We start from the raw sequence: 19,976 nt of genomic DNA on the forward strand, positions 1-19,976 counted from the left end.
TTTTGTTTAAACATTTTTTTTGTCAGATTAATACATCATGATCGAGCGTTGGTCTTTAAAATAATATGGACATTGACCCTACAAGTACATTGCCGCTAAGACTTCACGGCTAAGACATCACGTTCCGGTGGACACGTGCAAATCGTGGGTGTACCTTACCCGCATGGTGAAAAAAAAAAAAGAACAATAATTCGAGTGTACACATTATACATTATTACTATTATGAGTTACATAAACATGACCACAAAAATGGCCCGTAGCCGGTGATGCGTCATCTCGTGGAATGATTCGTGGCGTATTATTATTTATTACCTCTGCAGACGTGTTAAATCCCACAGATGTATAAATATAAACTCTTAACGTATGAACCCGACACGTTAACGTCTCGGGGTTGCGTTTCGTGAGAACAAACATCATAATATATTAATGCACTCTCGATCGTTTTGGTGTAAATAATAACATTACCTTACCTTACCTCTGGTGCACATGGTAGGTACCCAATACCCATACCCATAGGTCGACCTTGGGGCTACCAATGCCAACGACACCCGAAGTCGGGTCTCTCTTCACTTTTCCTTTCCACGAGCGGCGGCGGCGCCCACACGCGACCACCCCACTTTCTTTGTTGCCTCTACCGCTTGCTTGTTTGTCGCTCTTCACGGCGGCGGTGGTCTTCTCCGACAGGTCTGCGCCGCCGGTGCGTCCAAACCGCGTTCTCCAGTGCACCGCGAAGGGTATGCCGCGCTAACCCAACAACAGTGTTTTTTTTTTGCTCGTGTCGTTTTGGTTAATCGTGTTTTGCCTGGTGCAGTTTACACGAATTACACAGTTAAAACACACTTGTCGCCGCCACTCACTCTTTGACGGATTCAAAGGATTCGGCGGCAATTCGCAACCGCATCGACAACGGTGAGTAGCAAAAATTAATTAATAAAATTTCCTCGAGACAAATCCTCGTTTGGATTTTGGAATTTCAGTGTACACAAGATACACTGAGAATTCTAAAAATATATATAGTAATTTTGAGATCAGATAGGGCACACCACGTACGCTGGTTTACCGAAAATGGTTTAACCACATAAATTCATTTTTATATCCCGTTACAATAAAATATGCAGAAAGGACACGAGTCTATTTATGTACAGCGAAAACGACTAGAGAATCTAAAATACTGTGACTTAATTGCTTATTAAAAGGACTAAAAATTTAATAACTTTTTTTATTTTATTCAATTAACACCTGGAGGCTGGAAGGCTCAAGTACGGGTACATCACGTGCGTGAGATATAAAAATATAAGTAATGTACAATATAATAATAGTACAAATTGAAAATAAAATGTTTATTTACAAGAAAAAATCAAAGTTAGATAAGTTGCGTTCGGCACAGATCCGATTTAAAGGGATCTGCTTTAAAGGCTTACCTAATCGTGCTTCATAATACTACACAGGCCTATTTGGTATAATATTAAAAAAATAGCCGTAGGAAATCATTAGCGCTTTAAACGTTTAATGTCTTTTTCAAACTACAACTTGTGTGCTGTATAATAATATTATTATTATTAATCCTCAAAACAACTCTGTTCACAACAGTTGTCTAATCTCGATGTAGGTACGCTAAAAATCATAATAATTAAAAAATATAAATGCAAATTATCTTTTAAACAGGACTCGATGCTATTTACATAATTTATAACATTAATTGAAAAATCATCAACAATAATTTTAATAAACTGAATTTTACTACCTAATGTGTTTTCTTCAATATGAAGATTTGTCCTTCGAGATTCAAGTATATAGTTTTAAATTTTTAACACATTAACGGGCATATTATTAAGTAATTATGAAGTTATTTTTTTTTTTTTACAATATAAAACACGTTTGGATTATGTATCCAATTATTCCCACTCGATTTGTTTACTATGTATTTCTTATCTATGTGGCTACTAATACGGTTTACTCTGTGTTTGACATTGAATACAATATAAACTTCACCGTTCATCGTTAAAAACGTATCACGTATCACTATCAAACGTTTTGGCCGTTTAATTTCACATTTATTTAGCGCACACATGTACTTTTGTCGATTTGGCTAAGACCACATCGTACCAACACCTTGACCCGAAGTGCTTTTCCAATCCGAATAACGTGTGAAAGACCCGCGTCAATTGCAATGTCCTTAAGGCACTTAAAAATATATACCCAACAGGAATAATATATTATTATTATTATGAAATATCGGATGACCTCTTGGCGCGCGCGCACCGGTCAGGTCTCATTGTTTGCACGTTCTCATAGTATATGTGCCTACACAACATGCATTACATACACCCACCGTACATACAATCAAAATAAACATTACACTAAAGCAGGGCAAACGCACATTTACATTCCATTCCATATATAACAAACATTTTTAATCACAAGCAATCCAGACCAAAGACAGCGGCCTGAGGATCAATTGCAACCGACTGTCTCTCCTTCCAAACGCACATATTCCATAAAACATTAGGTATTGAGCATAACATTACATTAACACATAATATAACATTCATGTCGCCGGGCTATTTTTTATAGCTTTTATTTAAACAATACAATATATAGCTCTCCAGGCCATAATTTAGTAATTTTGTACTAGCCCTGGAAGGTACAAATCCCCAGTGGTCAGTCCACTATGTCTTACCTTCGAGACCTGTGGCGTAACGAAAGGAAATCAAGGGGTTTTAACCACTTGACGAAATTTTATTTTTTTTTTCTCTTAATGAATACGAAGTTTATATTGTGCATTACATAAATCCCGTGTACTAACTATAATTTGAAAGTCATAACGCCTCCCGGATACACGTCCTGGTCGCGCGCCTCTGGTCAAGTCTGGTAAAATCATGATTGACAATTATATACATATAGCCACCAGCACACTGAACCAAATCTCTCATTAAATGTCCTAAACACAAATCTTGGTCGATATAGCAAAATATTTACCAATTAAGCCTGTACACGTTCCTTAGTAGAAGGTGGTCGGACAAGGCGTGTTTTGGACATATAGGAACTGGCGTTGAAGTCACCCAGTCAAAACGAGTACATAATATTGCGTTATAATTTTGATGTTATAATAATTTTTATGGAAAAAATTAATTATGCGCGTTTACGCATAACGCTAAGACAATATATTACAATGCATGTTATGTATTTAGATATATTATATACAAATGGAAGCTACTACCACTGTCTATGTAGACTCGCACGTAGATGATCTAACAATCGGTGGACATAATATAATTAACGCAAATAACGCTATAGTGATTCCAACTCCGCCGTTGTGCTATATTAAATATTATTATGTATACACCACATCTATCTGACTGATCTTATTCCTTTTCCGTTTTGGTCACCCAGCGGGACAGGATTACATATTTTGCACACCGCACAAACACGTATAATATATTTTTACATAACCATTTATACAATTTATTATTATTTTTTTTTTCGTATTGTGTTTCATCTTCTTGTCATATCATACACACACACACACACACACACACACTCGACATAATGGTTTTTCTAAGCAAATTAAAAACCATACAAAGCGCAATTGTATATAATATATAATAATAATAAATAATAAACATCAAACGAGACCAAGACAAATGTGACGCCAATAAAAATCGCCTAGACCCGTCCGTCGTCGTCTTCTTCTTCTTCTCTTTTGCTCGATAATAATAATAATAATAATAATAATATAATATATAATTGCGTAAGTCGTGTACCACAACGATGATCTTTCGATTGCCGGCAGACGATTATGATGATTTCTTTATCTCGCAGTTTCCATCGACCGCCGCGCGACTGGACCGCTGACGGATATGAAATCATAATTCTTTTATTTTGTCGTTAACAACGTTTTTTTTTTTTTTTTTGACGTGGTCACATCGGTGTTTTTTTTTTTTTTTTTAATCGAAAACATTTGTCGTTTTGTACTGCATATCAAATATATGTATATATATATATATATATATATTTATCGATAGATGAAAAATATGTTATGTTAACAACAATAACGTCGCTTTCACAGTTTTTAAGTTCCGGCGCCGTCGCATCGTTTCCGATCGTTTATTATTATTATTATAATGATGAAGACGATATTACAGATGGATAGATGGGTACCTACCTATTGCTGTATATACGTATACATACAGTGGAGGAGCACAGGTTTCTTGCCAATTGATCGAATACCGCGAGACGAGCGCGCGCGCGCGCATATGACGGTGAAAATAACCATAAAAACGATTTCCATTCATGTGGCACGTCCACCTATTGCAGACGCGTTAAATCGGATTTTAATTTCTCTATATAATATTTTTGATTTTACACGCAAATCATATGAAAAGGTTTTTTCAAGTGTATAGTGCCGGACGCTCGCAGTTAGTGCGTCCAACGCACTTTGTTGTTAAATGCCCCGCCGCCATGATGTATATAAATCATCAAATAGTATAGTTATTATTATCAAAATGTGTTTATCAAATGATTATTGATCACAAGAATAAGATCCTCGAAAATATGTTTGACTAAGAACAGATCAAGTACATTAAAATAGATTATACTTAAACCAACTATACCGCCTTAGTTATAACTTCAATGCGAATCTGAGAAAATATACATATATTTTTTTCGTTTAATATTTTTACAACCAATAAATTGTTAATGGTACAATTTCACTTTACAAAATAGTTGTTTTTGGAAATTAATTAAAATTAAAACAATTTTAATACCTAATATTAAAGAAAAAATAACTGTTTTTTGTTAATATGGCGTTTATTTTTATGGACTTAAAAATGCATATTATGTAACATTTTATATCAGATCATTTTTCAAATGATTATTTTCTGGAAATCAAAATTCTGGGGATGCTTATACCTTATTACACCTTTTCTTATACCTTTTTTTTATACCCTTTTGTGCGTGTCCTCGGTTGTAAGACTATTATATTTTTGTAATGTTTGGTCGTTGTAGGAAGATTATCGACCGCCAGTCAACTTGACCCAACAAGTTAACAATGCTCATTAAGACGACAACTGGGATGTATAACAACCTGTAATTTTAAGTTTCGAGTAATTGCGGCAGACAACAATTGGCATGTCACTTGACGCGTCTTACAAAATTAAACAATAATTGCCCAACCAGAGTTTCCCTGACCTTGTTCTATACCTCCCTCTGGCGTGTCAAATTTATACAGTGAGTGAAGTGCAGACCTATAGGTGTACGGTAGGCGATGGGCATAAGCAGTGACGTATCTAGGGAAATTTTTCTAGACAAGATAAAAAGAACTTGGGAATTTTCAACTTCAGCCACTTCAACGTTATATTGGTTTAATGTGATCACAAAAAATTAATTGTGCATTTCTGGGCCAAATTACTCGTTCGTTGATTTCGTCGGACGTTTAAAAATACAATTTATTATATTATGTATTATTGTTGTCTACAAGACATCACGACTGTAATAGAACAGGTGATTACTTGTGATTAATCATAGTAGCGATACAATATAATAGAGATAATACATTAGTATGTTGCACCGGGCGATTTTATACTAATGACTATGTAGCTGCGGTCCGTTGTAAGAGTTTTGTCAATGTGCTTTTGATGTGTTATAAGTGATTATTTTCGGTGCGTTCAATGTTCAGTGTACAGTGTTTTATTTCACTCGGTACCTGAATAGGGCAGACCAAAATAGCATTGCTTGTATATGGTCCAAAATGGCTTGGTCTAGCGTTTCGGCTATTGTCGGATGATACAAGTTAGTGACCGTTGTCCAGTTATGACATTGTGAATTGTCAATTATTATTATAAAATTATATTACACACACTTACTGGTTGTTCTGTAGATGCTGTAATATTGCTTTTGATTCCTTGCATTTCATCGTTATTCAAACTTGCTGGTCACAACACTATATAATAATAATACTAAAATACAACTAATATTTTTAACTCTTGAAATTATTTGGTGCTGTTTTAAATATTTTTTTTACTATGTCTTTAATACGACACGTTCAAGAACGCTTACTTATCAGTGCATAACGCACGTTCTAAACCCATCACTGCATAGGATCTAGGCGGCCAGCTGATGGCAGTAGGTATAATAAAATCACTTTCATGAAAACCGATAAAAACATTTTACAGACACTTTATATCTCTTTCAAGTGAGATTGTCACCTTTAACCCAGTGACCTGACCTAACCTAACCGCCTATGTCTTAATGCTTTTTACTGCTTGCTAGTTTTATACTACTGCGGCAATTTTTAATTAAGTTTGTATTTTCAACTATACCGTTCTATGTTAAAACATATGTATGCACCTATTTTCATTAAAAAGTAGAAAGTTTTCAAAGCCTTATATTTTAATATAAATGCCTAATATTATCGCCGTCGCCATTGCTCATCTATTTTATAATTAATATAATTTTTATGTTAACTAAATTTTGCTATTCGGCATAATCTAACCTATGCATGGAAAATATACTACCGAGTGGAATAGGCCAGGTATTTTGTACTGTAATTAAATCTAATCCTTAGATTGTGATATTTCTTCTTGGATCAAGACTGAGGTTATACTTCTACTACTTTCTGTTTGTAAACATGTTGTATAGAGTGGGAAATTGGACCAGCCTTTGCTCATGATTGTACTTTTTTTTATATGTATAGATTTATACAGTACCAACGAGGAGACTGTTTGTAACACGACTTTCCCCTCATGACGATGCTTGCACTGAAGCTAAACCAAATCATTGTTGGTGTAGAATATATTTTTTGTGCTTTAGTAAATGTCAGCTTATCGTTGAAAAATCTATATAAATTCGTTAAATCTCGCAAATATTATATTATATTCGGTTCAATGTGAAAATCAATTCCCAAACGCGGTGACCGACGCAAGTATAAGCACAATATTATAATAATAATTATATTTTATTGTGAATTATGATTATCATCGTACTAGAAAAGAATAATTGTGTGCGGACCACCAATCGATTTGGTGCACACCTGTTGCTTGTTGCGGTTGACCGATCAAAAACGCGTCCCTGCTCTTTTTGTTCATTTAGACTTTTCTCATATCGTTTTATTTATTTATATCTTCTATAACCGAAGAAATCATTACTGTGTACAGCTGCGCTGTGCAACCATCATAAATAATATACTATTGTGTACTTACTATTTTTGTGTGTGAACCCAAACTGCGCGATTCATTTTCTTTGGACAATTCGTCGCGGCTCATTAATTTCATTCGATTTTCGCTGACACTAATCAACGGCGGCGACGGTTTAGATTTGCCCTCACTCTGTTGCATTCACAAATAATGTGTACACCGAGTGTGTGTGTATAATTTTTTTTACGAACTATATTAAAAAAAATATACACAAATACGTCATATAGAGTACACTTTACCTTCGAGTCCGTTGGAACGCCAGCCGGTATCTACATATATTATAACAATAAATGAAATATGTCAAATTGTGTCTGGCCAAACACCTAACAAGCATACACCGGTACTAATCAACATTGGATTTTGGACGCCGCCGCGACGGTCGGTGTCAAATCATAATAATAATAATGATCACACGTTAGTATAGCAATAACAACAATATAGACATATTTTATTATATTTCTACAGTTTTTTTTTTTTAGAATTTCTTTGAACGCGCATTCGTGTGTTTTACAAGTCACCATTACGGTTAAAAAAAATAAGTAATCAATTTTGCAATGTACATTGTGTGTATCGACTGGACGTCGGTGCATAGTATTTTCTCTTGATCGGCCCCCCCTTTTTTTTTTAAAATCTATTTTTACCAAAACAAAACGGTAATATTTTTTACCCCAAAAAAATGTAGTAATATGTATTATTATTATTACATTCACATAACTCTAATGGCGAACCTGTATTTTTTTTTTAAACGCGAGGTCGGACCGGATAATAATACTCGCATGTATGTAAATATTATAAATTCTTATTTTTTATTTCAGTATTAGGTCCTCTTCGTGACGTATATAATATGTATATTTCATTAAAAAAAAAAATATGTTTCTCACGTCCTCGCAGTGGAATATAATCGTCGGATCCGTGACCACACTTTCTGATGCGATCGGTTTAATAACAAACAAACGGACACACACTCAAGACACGCGTTCATGTAATGTTTTATTAGGTACAGACATAATAATATTAGTACGGATGGTATGTGTAAAATGTACCGCTCATTACAATAATTATTATTCCTATTATCGGTTGGCCGGTCAACGCACTTGAGTTTTAATAATTATATACCCATATATACATATTAAGATTATATTATTAAATATACAGCTTTCACTATAATATACTGCTCGTACCGGTTCGTGTCCAAAGCCCGGTGACATTCGATCTTCACCGCTAGTATACATAGATAGGATAAAAATATAGAAAAAAATATATACGCTTATATAGGCTTATCTTACTGATATTTTATAGAGGTTTTGTTGCCACACCCTTGACTGTTGTTCGGTATAATAATAATAATTACATTATATTACTATTGTCTTCGGTCGTGGGAAACAGTATTCGAGACGTATCGATTGCAAGTAGGAAGGAAGTAAACTTACCAACGATTTTATGTGGTGGTTACATATATAAAAAAAAAAACAGGATCATTTGTCATCGAGAAAATGGAAAACTTTCGCTTTGGTCCGGCGGTGAAGGTCGGCGAGATTTCTAGAGGACGGTCCAGTCATCGTGCCGGGATATATATATATATATATATATAAATAGATAGAGCTGCGATGAAAGCGGGTGCGCGCAGTCTATTCTTCAGCTGGAAATTATTATCATTATTATTGTGTATACGATGTACCCGTGCGGTATTTAGAAATATTTTGTACCGAGTAATAATGTCAAAAAAAAAAAAAAAAAAAATGATAAACGTGATCCGGCGGCCGCGATAGATTGGAAGACGACAGGGAAAAAAAATCTACTTGTATAGCTGCTAATACCATTCTCACATTGATCGTTTGGTAAAAATATGTCCCCAACGGTGACGAGAAACTAGAATCAATGAATGGAAATAACAAAAATCAAATGTTTCGACTCGGACAGCTCCGACGATTGTGTTGGCATTATTCAAAAGATCCAAAGATAGGAAATCTCTTTGGATGTAAGTATAAGAATATAATCGTCGCGGTGAAAAACGCGGACATCCGCCCAACGCGACGGTATCCGTTATCCATTTGTCCATTGATCATTTTCACACACAAGAGTCGCATGATTTTTTTTATTACTTCTGAAGGTGGTGCAGTTATGCTCATATATTATAATAACGCACAGCAAACCGAAACATTAACACACTTAACAGCAGCAATTAGCAATAGGTTAGCTAAAAGTTGCCATTTTATGTGATGACTTTAAACATGACGAGTTGTCTTCAAAATGTTAAGCATGATAATAATTCTGATAAAAAAAAAAGTCAATAATTTGTTTTAACATAAATAACCGGAGAAAATAACTTTTATTTTTGTTTTAACTTGTCGACTATAATAATATGTAAAATGATTTTATTATCGCCGAAAGAGATGCTGCTCTGTGTACAACATATACAATACAACTGTATTATGTTAGCAATAGTACTATTATTCTTTTAATAATTTCTATAAAAATAACTATACTTTTTTGGTTTTTTTATTAAATATATAATGTTCAAACAATTTTTTAAATAACATTAAAATGGATTAATATTATTCAAATAAACGGAGGAATATACAATGTAATGGTCAGATCTCTTTGAGATATTGTAATGCACATGGCACGTGGAATACAAATTATTGCTTACTGTTGTTCTGGGTAACTTTTAATTAATGTATAATACTTAGTTAGCATTTAAGCATTCTCAACTCTGTTTAAATGACGTTAATACTTGTTTTCTACAAGTATTAAGATATGCTTAGCTTGTATTCTTTGTACTATAAAACCCCAAAGGAACAGCTAGTATTCATTCAATTGTTTTGTCTTGTTTCGCCCGAGCAAGTTACAGTCTGTGTAAAAGTTATATATTAAATTACATTGAACCAAACCTATCTTGTCAGTTCTTATTGTTTTACTAAGTCTAAACTCTAAACCAGTTAATTACTACATTTCTAACACTGTACAAGATAGTACTTCTGTTTGACTCTACAGTTCATTACAACAAACGCTTATACTTATTTGGACATCAGTGTAGTGCAGTAATTCATTTACAGTATTTCTTATTAATACATGTTTTCGAAACACTAATGATTACCTGGCTAATAAAAACAAAGTAGGAAGGTCTATAAAAATTAATTAGTCTAAATTCAAACTAAACCTAACCTAACAAGTGCGTAACACAATTTTTTCAGCGTTATAAACTAAAAGATTAAACATGAGAAACTAGTGTTTTTTTTTTGCCATCGAAACGCGTTATATTATACCTACACACAATATCAGGTTCAATACGGTTATATAATTACTCTTTTTGGTTGAGGCTACTACCTACAACAAGTATGATGTCACCACGCAAGAAAATAAAAAATTGTAAGAAACAACGATTTCGTCATGGTTTATGTTTATTATGTGCCATATAATTGATGATGAAGTAAAACAAACTGTTTTAGGCTCGACGTTTAGATAGGTACCTACTTCTTGACAACTTCCAACCATAGGCTGATAGAAAAATAACGCAACACATTTTTGTTTGCGTTTTAAACAGTAGGACAGCATTATGTGGCGTACCTATCAAATACCGTTAGCTAGGCTAAACAAAAACCGGGAATCAAATACCAAACTAGTAATAAATAAAAACCTGCGACCTACCATAACATAAGTTCAAGCAATACAAAACACATGACAAAGGGGATTTTGTATAAAAGTTCTAGATGGGAACAATATTAGATTACAGGGCAATCCAGATGGTCAAAACCTTGTGACTAACCCAACAGCCCCGCACCTATCAGGATTTGAGCTACCGAAAAAAAAAACATGGGAAACACTCAATCGAACGCACTTGTCGAATATCATCGAGTCACGTCACACAGTTTGAGCGAAGACAGAGATTGGTTACCCAACGTGTATTGGTATAATAATTGTCACATTTTAACGTGACTATATCTTATTACGGTCGACAAACAAATACAATACAGTGTATAGTCAATTTTTTTTTATTCACGTTGGTACAGACTACAGTAGGTATATTCAATTGGGATTACTATACGGAAGGAGATAATCGTTTTGTATAGTTTTTTTAATCATTATTGTTTTTTGTAAAATTCCGGTGAAACCGAAACGACGAACTACCGGAAACCTTTATATTGAGAAATTATTTTATCGTTGAAATGCTGAGCACAACAGTCTTTGACAAAAACGCCGGACAACCCGTGTAGTTTTTGGTTAAGAATGATATTTTTTATTTCTATAATAAAGGTTTATAATTTTTTACATGGCTATCTTAGCAAACATTGAGCGTTAAACGTTTTCACAACGTTTTACAAAAAAACCGCTAATAACACAATAAATTGAGTAGCTGCGGTAAAACTGTTAAGTTTAAGTTTAAGGTATTATATTAAAAAAAAAATGAATGTCCTCTCCTCGTTTCCTCTAAGACGTTCTATAATTCAGTCCATCGAAAATAAGCGGTGCAAGTTATTTTCCAATGAAACAAAATAATGTAAACAAATAAGTCATAATATTATTATCTATAACTTGTAAGTAAACAAATTATTTCACTAACCAGCTACAAATCACGTTGTTGGCCAAATCATCTACCTTATTTTATTATTTCCTTAAAGTCATTTACTCGGTAGAGTGTAAAACTTACACAAGCTTATCTGTAAACTTGTACAGATATTATACAAATCTGTATTGTATTATATATATATGTTATATATATTCTATTCATATATGTCAACATTTAATCCCCCCTCCTCTCCCATCGAGATGAAACCCTAATTATGAGCCGCTGTGTGTGTGATTACTCAAAAAACTTGTTTCGAATAACACACGCGTGTACCTAAAAAACCGCCTTGTATAGCGGTAAAAGTTAACACAACGACAACGATATGTCTCCAAACGAGAAGTCAACACTTTTTCCGACTTATCCGCATAAGATTGCAACTGTTGCGCAACCAAGGCTTCGGCAGATTTGCAATTTTTTTTCCGGGACCGCTTTCGTTTCGGTCGTCCGACCGGTTGGATTGTATAATTATTATTGTCACCCAATAGTATATTATATTACCATATTATTATATTTTACATCCAAACACGAGTGCGAGCCGCGTCAACACAAAACACAGTTTGTTTTAATTGATCCGACCGTGCTTGTGTGCACGTCTCGTTACAATATGTATGTGTGTATAGGTATTACAGCAGTAAGTAGTAGCGCCTCTTTTTGAACGCTACAAGTTCGCTTTCTATACCTGAAAATGATTTCGCTCTAGCCTCGTTACAATAATGATACACGCCGTTTAAGATTGTTGTTGTTGTGTATACCTTTACACGCGCTACTTGGGACGAGAACGACTTTCTGGGTACGGTTTGTTGACTTTGAAAATAGCGCTACAGCACTGTTGTGTGTGTGTGTGTGTGTAAAATTTAGGGCGTTGGCGTGTGTTTCCGATAATAGTAAAGAGTTTATATATATTTTTTTTTTTTTTGTATTTAATAACAATAAACACCGCTCGTAATTGCAGTCTATAATCGAGTTGAGCGCACATGTAGAGCAAGTGCATCGTTTTCCGGTGTGGTTTCGGTTTTTTTTTTAATTTGTTTCCCTTTACCACCTTCTCAACACTTACTTACAACGCGGTACGTCCCACTCGATCGCGTTTCCAGAAGAAGATAAATTTATCGACATTGTGTTCTGCTGTAGGTCTGAAAACCGAACAACACGTTGGTAAAAATTTAACTTGTAAGGGGAACTGCACAGGATTTGTTTTGACAATGTGTTTCTAGGACACCGGAGCACCGTGTCTTTGAGGAAGCTAAAAAAAAAAAAAACAAAGTGGTGGTACATGTAGATTATATAACCGATTGAAAACTCAAAAGGAAACTAAAACAGTATTATTAAACAGTAGAGGACAAACGCTTTATGGGGGACTTCTGTTAAAACCTGTTGTTATATTAAAGTGGGCGTCGTCGAAGGCGTGTGGGTTAGTGCAACGTGTGCGTGCCTACCGGGTTTTTATTGTTGTGTATGCATTCGAGTATTCGACGAATATATAATATTCATCGAGTACATTCTGTAACTGGACAACATAAGTGTGTAAAGAGAAAAATAAAAGCACAACCGCAAATCTCAGGCACAAGTCAAACCGACCACGCGAACAATTGCGTCCAACGAGTTCCCAACGCGCGGTTCTGTAATTGTTAACGTGGCATACTTGCAGTGTATATGGTTTTTGGATTAGGTATGGAAACAATTAATATTAGTACACAATATTACACAATAGCATTTGTAAAATAAAATAATTTAGCTTTATTGACACGTATAAAAAGCACTGGGTGGCCGATGTCACGTTAATGAAATTTCACTTTCGATAGGTCAATAAAATTAAGTGCAGAAAATAAAAAATCTTTCGCTAGTGTGCTAAAAACCATAATTCACATAATATGATCACAGCTAAAAAATAATTTTATAATGCATAATTCATCATTTGTATGCACACAGGCAGGGTATGTACAAACACATAAAACCGAATATTTCATTAACTTTAAAATACACTTTCAAAATATATTAGTTGGTCAAAAAAGATATCCATTATAATTGTTTAAAAATAATTTTACCTATATTAGCTGTTTAACAAATTTGAGTTTTTTTTCCTAATGGATATAGCTAAATAATATCGTCTTGGATTCTTCCGCCTTACAATTTTTCTTTCTTTATATTATATTTCTTTCTTTACAATTAATTTCACTGTATACAATATAGTTCATTATACGCTTGATTGGACGATTGGGAAATGGTATTTTTTTTTTATAGTTTACTATTATTTATTATATTTTTTTTGTATAAATCAAGAACTAAAATGAAACGGATTGCATCATTGAAATATAATTGTTTGGAAAAAAAATACAGGGGTTTTCTTAATATCAGTCTAAACTACGGTTCGTTATCTGGATTTTTATGGATACACATACATTTTTAATGCGTTATTTTTGTTTCTATGAAATATTGTGCTTAAGTTGTAAACATGCGTCACACATTCACTGTCCTTAGAGACCACAATGGCTGTACCCCGTGTTTCCAAGTCTCGGATAATTTAATATTAGTTCAATTTAGATGTGACCTGATATACATATTATTATTTCACTCCAAAGAGTTCCGGTTTAAAAAAAAAAAATTATCTCGTTAAAATACCTTACCGGCATTAACGGTATAGGTTACCCAACAATATTGTCGTGTCGTAATAGATGTGGTTATTGATCAAAGATTATGAAAAATATCCACGTATATCTTTTTAAAATTATCACTAATCCTGCAATCATAAACATAATCTTATTCGGTTGATAAATTCGTTTTTAACATGCGATAACAATCGATATGAAACATTAAAGTAATTTGCGTTTGCTTTCTTGGTAAAAAAAAAAAAAACGTATATTGTATAATATAACAGCGACCAAATACATTATGCTAACACTATCGCGCAAAATACACAATCATTGCCAATAAATTTAAAACGTTTTGAAAAATATAATTGTTTCTACCTATAACTCATTATTCGTCTGTGTTTGTTTTCAGGTTTATTTGGAAAATGAAGGAGTGGAGGTTGGTCGTGCTCCTTTGCACGGCCTTACTTTGTGATGCGGTCCGATCTCAAGAAAAATGGAGTCGACCCGAAACGGCGGAAAAACGGATAGACGACTGGGTTCCGATCACGGCATCTTGTCCGTCATGTCGAAAAAATCTAGAGCCTATTGCTTCCGGTGGGGTCGATGAAATCGGAAGTTTATTAAATCCACCGGCTATTCCGGCATCTGGCGCCAGAAGTCTTTTCAACTTTAATACTCCTCAAAATCATTTTAAACGTGCGCCGGCCGGTGAACCATACGAAGTGACTCCACCTCCTATACCAACACAGCAACAGCAACAGCAACAGCAGCAGCAGCAGCAACAATTTTTTAACCCACAACAGTTGCAAAAAATACCGCAACCGGTGCACTTCCCGGTGCCATTTTTCGGTCAACAAAACCCGTTCCAAGGTAGATTCCAAAGTTTGCCAAATTTTCAGCCACAATTCACGTTCCTGCCACAGCAACAACAAGTTCAACCAATAGCGAAGGACAACAAAATTGCTTTCCCTGAACCGACGTTTAATCAGCAACCCAACAAAGGAATGGTGCAACTTGTTTACGTGCCCATCGAAGCGTTACAAAGACAAAAACCCAGATTTCAATCTGAAAGACCTGCTCCACAACAATCCTCGTTAGACGCAAAAGCACAATCTCCATTTGATAGCGATAAATTGCGATTCCAAAGACCACCACAACCAGCAGAACAGCCAAAACCTCGATTCCCTCCTCAATTTGGACAAGAGTCTGGACGTTTCCCACCTCCGCCACCAACATTTTTACAAGAATCTAACCGCTTCCCGCAACCTCCGCCGGCTTTCACGCAAGACACTGGACGTTTCCAATCACATCCATCATCTGCAGAACAAAATTCAGGCCGTTTCCCATTGTCTCTAAATTCCGCTGAACAAAATTCCGGGCGTTTTCCACCACCTCTTTCGTCAGTTGAACAAGACGCAAGTCGTTTTTCGCTACCCCCATCATCAGTAGAGCAAGATTCTAGCCGTTTCCCATCACCCCAAGCATCCACTGAACAAGACTCTGGTCGCTTCTCACCTCCTCCATCATCATTCGAACAGGATGCTACTCGTTTTACACCACCGCCGTCTTCATTTGAACAAAACGCTGGTCGTTTCCCCCCTCCATCGCAAGTATTTAACCAAGAAAAACCAACATTCTCTACTCAGTCAAAGGCACCACGACCTGATATTGTACCTCAAAATGAACAACCAGCGACACCTCAATCTTATCAATTTGTAGAAAATGTCAGAACCCCCCCGACAAACTTTTTCCAATTTCACGAAAACCGTTTCCCGAAGCCATCATCGCAAGAAGAAAGACCAAAGGAACTGAAACCGCAGGTACAACAAAACTTTGCATCAAACTTCGATGATTCTTCAAAGGAATCTACACAACATTTTGCACCAGCATTTGATGGAAACAGACCAAGACAAGAACTTCCGCCAAACTTTATTCCTAATTTCCTGGATAGCAAGCCCAGGCCAGAACAACAAACACAGTTCGTTCCAAATTTCGAACAACAATCGTCAGAGCAGCCTCAAAAATTGATTCCTAACTTCCAAGAAAGACCAAGTCAAGAGACAGCGCAACAAACACTTGTACCCAGTTTCGAGACATCAAGACCAAAACCGGAATCTCAACAAAATGCCATTCCAAATTTCCAAGAAACAATACCCAATCAACAGGTTTCCCAGCAAACTTTCTCGCCTAGTTTTGAAGACATTAGGCCAAGACCGAGACCAAAAGTGCAAAAACCACAATTTCCATTACCACCAACTCAACAAGTCTTTAGCTCGCCAAATTCTATAGAGCAAATAACACCGACAACTCCGTATCCTCCAGCGCATCAACCTCCTCTTTCTGTTTACATGGAAAAACGTCTAGATAATAGAGTAAACGAAGTGTTATCTATTTTAAAAGACGCTAAAACCATTCCAGTATTAGATACAATTGGTGACCGTTCGCCGAAAGTATTTGTGGGCCCGTCTGATTTAGATGCACCCAGAGGATATGCGAAATTTGAACTGCCTTATTTATCATCGCTAGACATTACTAAAATTGAATCTATGGCCGATCGTTTACCATTCTTCGTGGCGCCACTTAACTTTAAACCGCCAATTGGTTATGCTAAAATTCCATTCCCGCCGCCTCATATAGGATCAGTTGTCGTGTCTTCTAAATCTCCAGCTATAGCTTCTTCTACAGAATTTGTACCTTTTGCACTCACATCTCAGTTGCCGACGGAAGTGAACTCTTTAAAACCATCGTCTGTTTCTAGTAGTACACAGCGTGGATTTGCTTCTACAGAAAAAAGTCAATACAGTTCAAGCCCTTCATCAACTACTCCAAAACGTAACCGGCAAAGAAAGCCATTGCACAGAGGCTCATTGACCAGTTTTAGTACAACCACTCCTTTAAATGATGTTACAGAACGACAAAGAGATCAGTTCACAACGCCTGCGGGATTCCAACGTTTGCCAGAAGTTAGCTCTTCAACTGAGCCGCAGAAGTTTATTGAAAGTACTCCATCGCCTATTCAAGAGCAATTCTCCCAGCAATTTTCAAAGCAGCCGATTGAACAGCAACAACCTGTATTTGAATCTACTCAGTCTCCCATCCAACAACAGTCACAACAGCAGTTCGACACTAACCAGCCACAACAGCAGTTCGACACTAACCAGCCACAACAGCAATTCGATACTAACCAGCCACAACAGCAATTCGATACTAACCAGCCACAGCTCTTTGCAGATCAACAGATTCCTCAACAGTTCCAACAACAATTCCTAGACTCTTTTTCACAGTTGACTCAACAACAATTGTTCGACAGTCAGCAACAACAGTCAGCTCAATCACAACCAAACCAACAGGCGGCTTTTGATAATAATAATCAGCAACCACCTCAACAACAACTTGTCGATAATCCCTCACAGTTTGTTACAGAGCAAACCTTAAACTCTCAATCCCCGGTCGATATTAACACTCAAGAAGCAATTCAACAACAGTATTTCCCGAGCACAACCGAAAAACAGTTCCATCAAAACTTCCAGCACGTGCAACCGCTTTCGCAGTATAACTCAGGTAAAAATAACGTAGGTCAACAGCAACCTTCGGCTGAAAAAGTGCAAACTGAATCTGCTGTACCTCAGTTCGCATCGGATGAGCCACAGTCCGTAGTGCCAACGGAATTGCCAAAATTCAGACAGCGTTTGTCCTACTACGACAAAGTATTGTTGTCGTCGACAGAAACCCCTGTGGAAAGCACAAGTATTCAAAATGTTATTGAAACCAGTGAAAAACCCAGGGAACGTCCAAAGTTGCGGTCTAGACAAAGGTTGACCACGACAAGACGACCAACGACCGAATCGAAATCATCGGATGAAATTTCTGAACACGCCACTGAAACGTCTACGCAAAGGTACAATCCTCTGAAGAGACGTCGTCCGGTTTCCACTACCACTACGGAAACATCTGAGCCAACGACTAGACATCCTTTGAGGTCTAGGACCACTCAAGCGGGACGATCAGAATTTGTGCGATCCAGGACGAGACGGCCGCTGACTACGACCACCACCACGACCACTACGGAGCTACCTCGCACAGAGCAGATAGATAACTTCAACGATGTTCAGATTGCTGGTCAGGACGAGCAAAAGAAAATCGAGGAAGCCGCTTCGTTCTGGAACGAACCGGTGACCGTCCAACAGAGCCAAGGATACGAGCTGAGTTCGCACAACCCGGAGGGCACCAGATACAGCAGCGGTGAACCGCCAGTCGACGAATCATCGGTGTCCAAAGAAAAATACGGCAACGATAAGAAAGCCCACGACCCGAACAGCGAGAAGAAAGCGCCGGGCAGACGAGGTCACTGGGTCAGAGTCAGAGTTAAGAAGCCACAAGACGGTCTGGACACGGCCGAATCGCAGAACTCACTTGGCCCCCTGTCGGCGAACGCAATTCGTGAACTAGCCACCAAACCCACGACGCCCACTGAGTACAGCTCCCCGTCGTCGTCATCTTCTACAACCGAAACGACGGCTGCGACCACCGACATCCCTTCTCCTGTCATTTCTTCGTCTTCCACCACCACCACCACCACCACCACCACCACGGTCAGCCCGCCCGTGACCACGACCACGGTAGCCGATGAGTTCACCGCAGACGGCGTCACCGAAGAAGAAGAGCGTCCGGCCGAAACCACGCTGACCGTCGTCACCACCACCACGTCGACCACAGGCGCCGCTTCGGTTAACGACGAACAGGACGAGGCGTTCCAACGCAATCTGGCCGACATGTTAGCCAAGTTTATCGGAGGCCCGCAAGAACAAGCAGCAGCACAGGAGACGACTGTGGCGCCGGCGCCTGTGGAAGACGCCACCAACTCGGAAATGATGTTGGACGCGGTCGAAATGGACACGACCGTGCCGCCTACCGTGGTGACGGAAACGCCGAGCAGCGCACCGGTCACTTCCACCACAACCAAAGTATCCATGGAGACTGAGATATGTTATAAGGGCAGGTGCGTGAAGAGCAAAAAAAACAAACCGATCACCGACCTGTTGCCCGAGCCATGATAACGATAGTATAAAGTATTTTATAATATATTGTAATAGTAAGAATAATAATAATAATATAATTATAATAATGCGACAATGTTGTACACACGTGATGATGTCATGTCAATGCGTGGTAAGCCGTATACAAGGTACGTTCAAGGTTACATGTTAAGCTTTATATTGTATAAATTACACCCGCGTTTTCAAGTATATAATAATTTCTGAATTTATAAACACGACAAACCAAAGATCAAATATATACATATGATTGGGAATCTGTGCCAACATCTTGGACAACATTTTTTTTTTTTAAATTATAATTTGTTAGTTTTTTGTAAATACTATAAATCTATATATTATTATTATTATTATATTATATATTAGTCAAATTCAAATAATTTATTAGATACGTGTATACGCATGTTTTATTTATATATCATTATTTTTATAATACGCTGTATACCTTTAAAAAAAATCTATCGTTCTATGTTTTTATCCTGTGAACTCGTTTTTTTATGTTTTTGACAAATCACTTATTAAGTATATAAACTGTACATATCCGGCACTTCTTTTATAAATAAAGTGCGCT

General features: G+C 36.7%; 1 protein-coding gene across 1 annotated transcript; it reads left to right on the top strand.

Moving 5' to 3' along the window:
* Positions 1-686: 686 nt before the first annotated feature.
* On the top strand, positions 687-19,933 carry LOC126840236 (mucin-2). The gene is made up of 2 exons (XM_050575856.1): positions 687-909; positions 14,761-19,933. Exon 2 carries the CDS (start codon positions 14,774-14,776, stop codon positions 19,403-19,405), a length of 4,632 nt encoding a protein of 1,543 aa, XP_050431813.1. The 5' UTR covers positions 687-909; positions 14,761-14,773; the 3' UTR covers positions 19,406-19,933.
* The last annotated feature ends 43 nt before the right edge of the window (positions 19,934-19,976 follow it).

This window comes from Adelges cooleyi, unplaced genomic scaffold (genome assembly GCF_023614345.1).
Source record: "Adelges cooleyi isolate 19-005CV unplaced genomic scaffold, UGA_ACOO_1.1 ACOO_flye_CR_arks_rails_tigmint_CR_PRNA_376, whole genome shotgun sequence".
Lineage (NCBI taxonomy): Eukaryota > Metazoa > Arthropoda > Insecta > Hemiptera > Adelgidae > Adelges > Adelges cooleyi.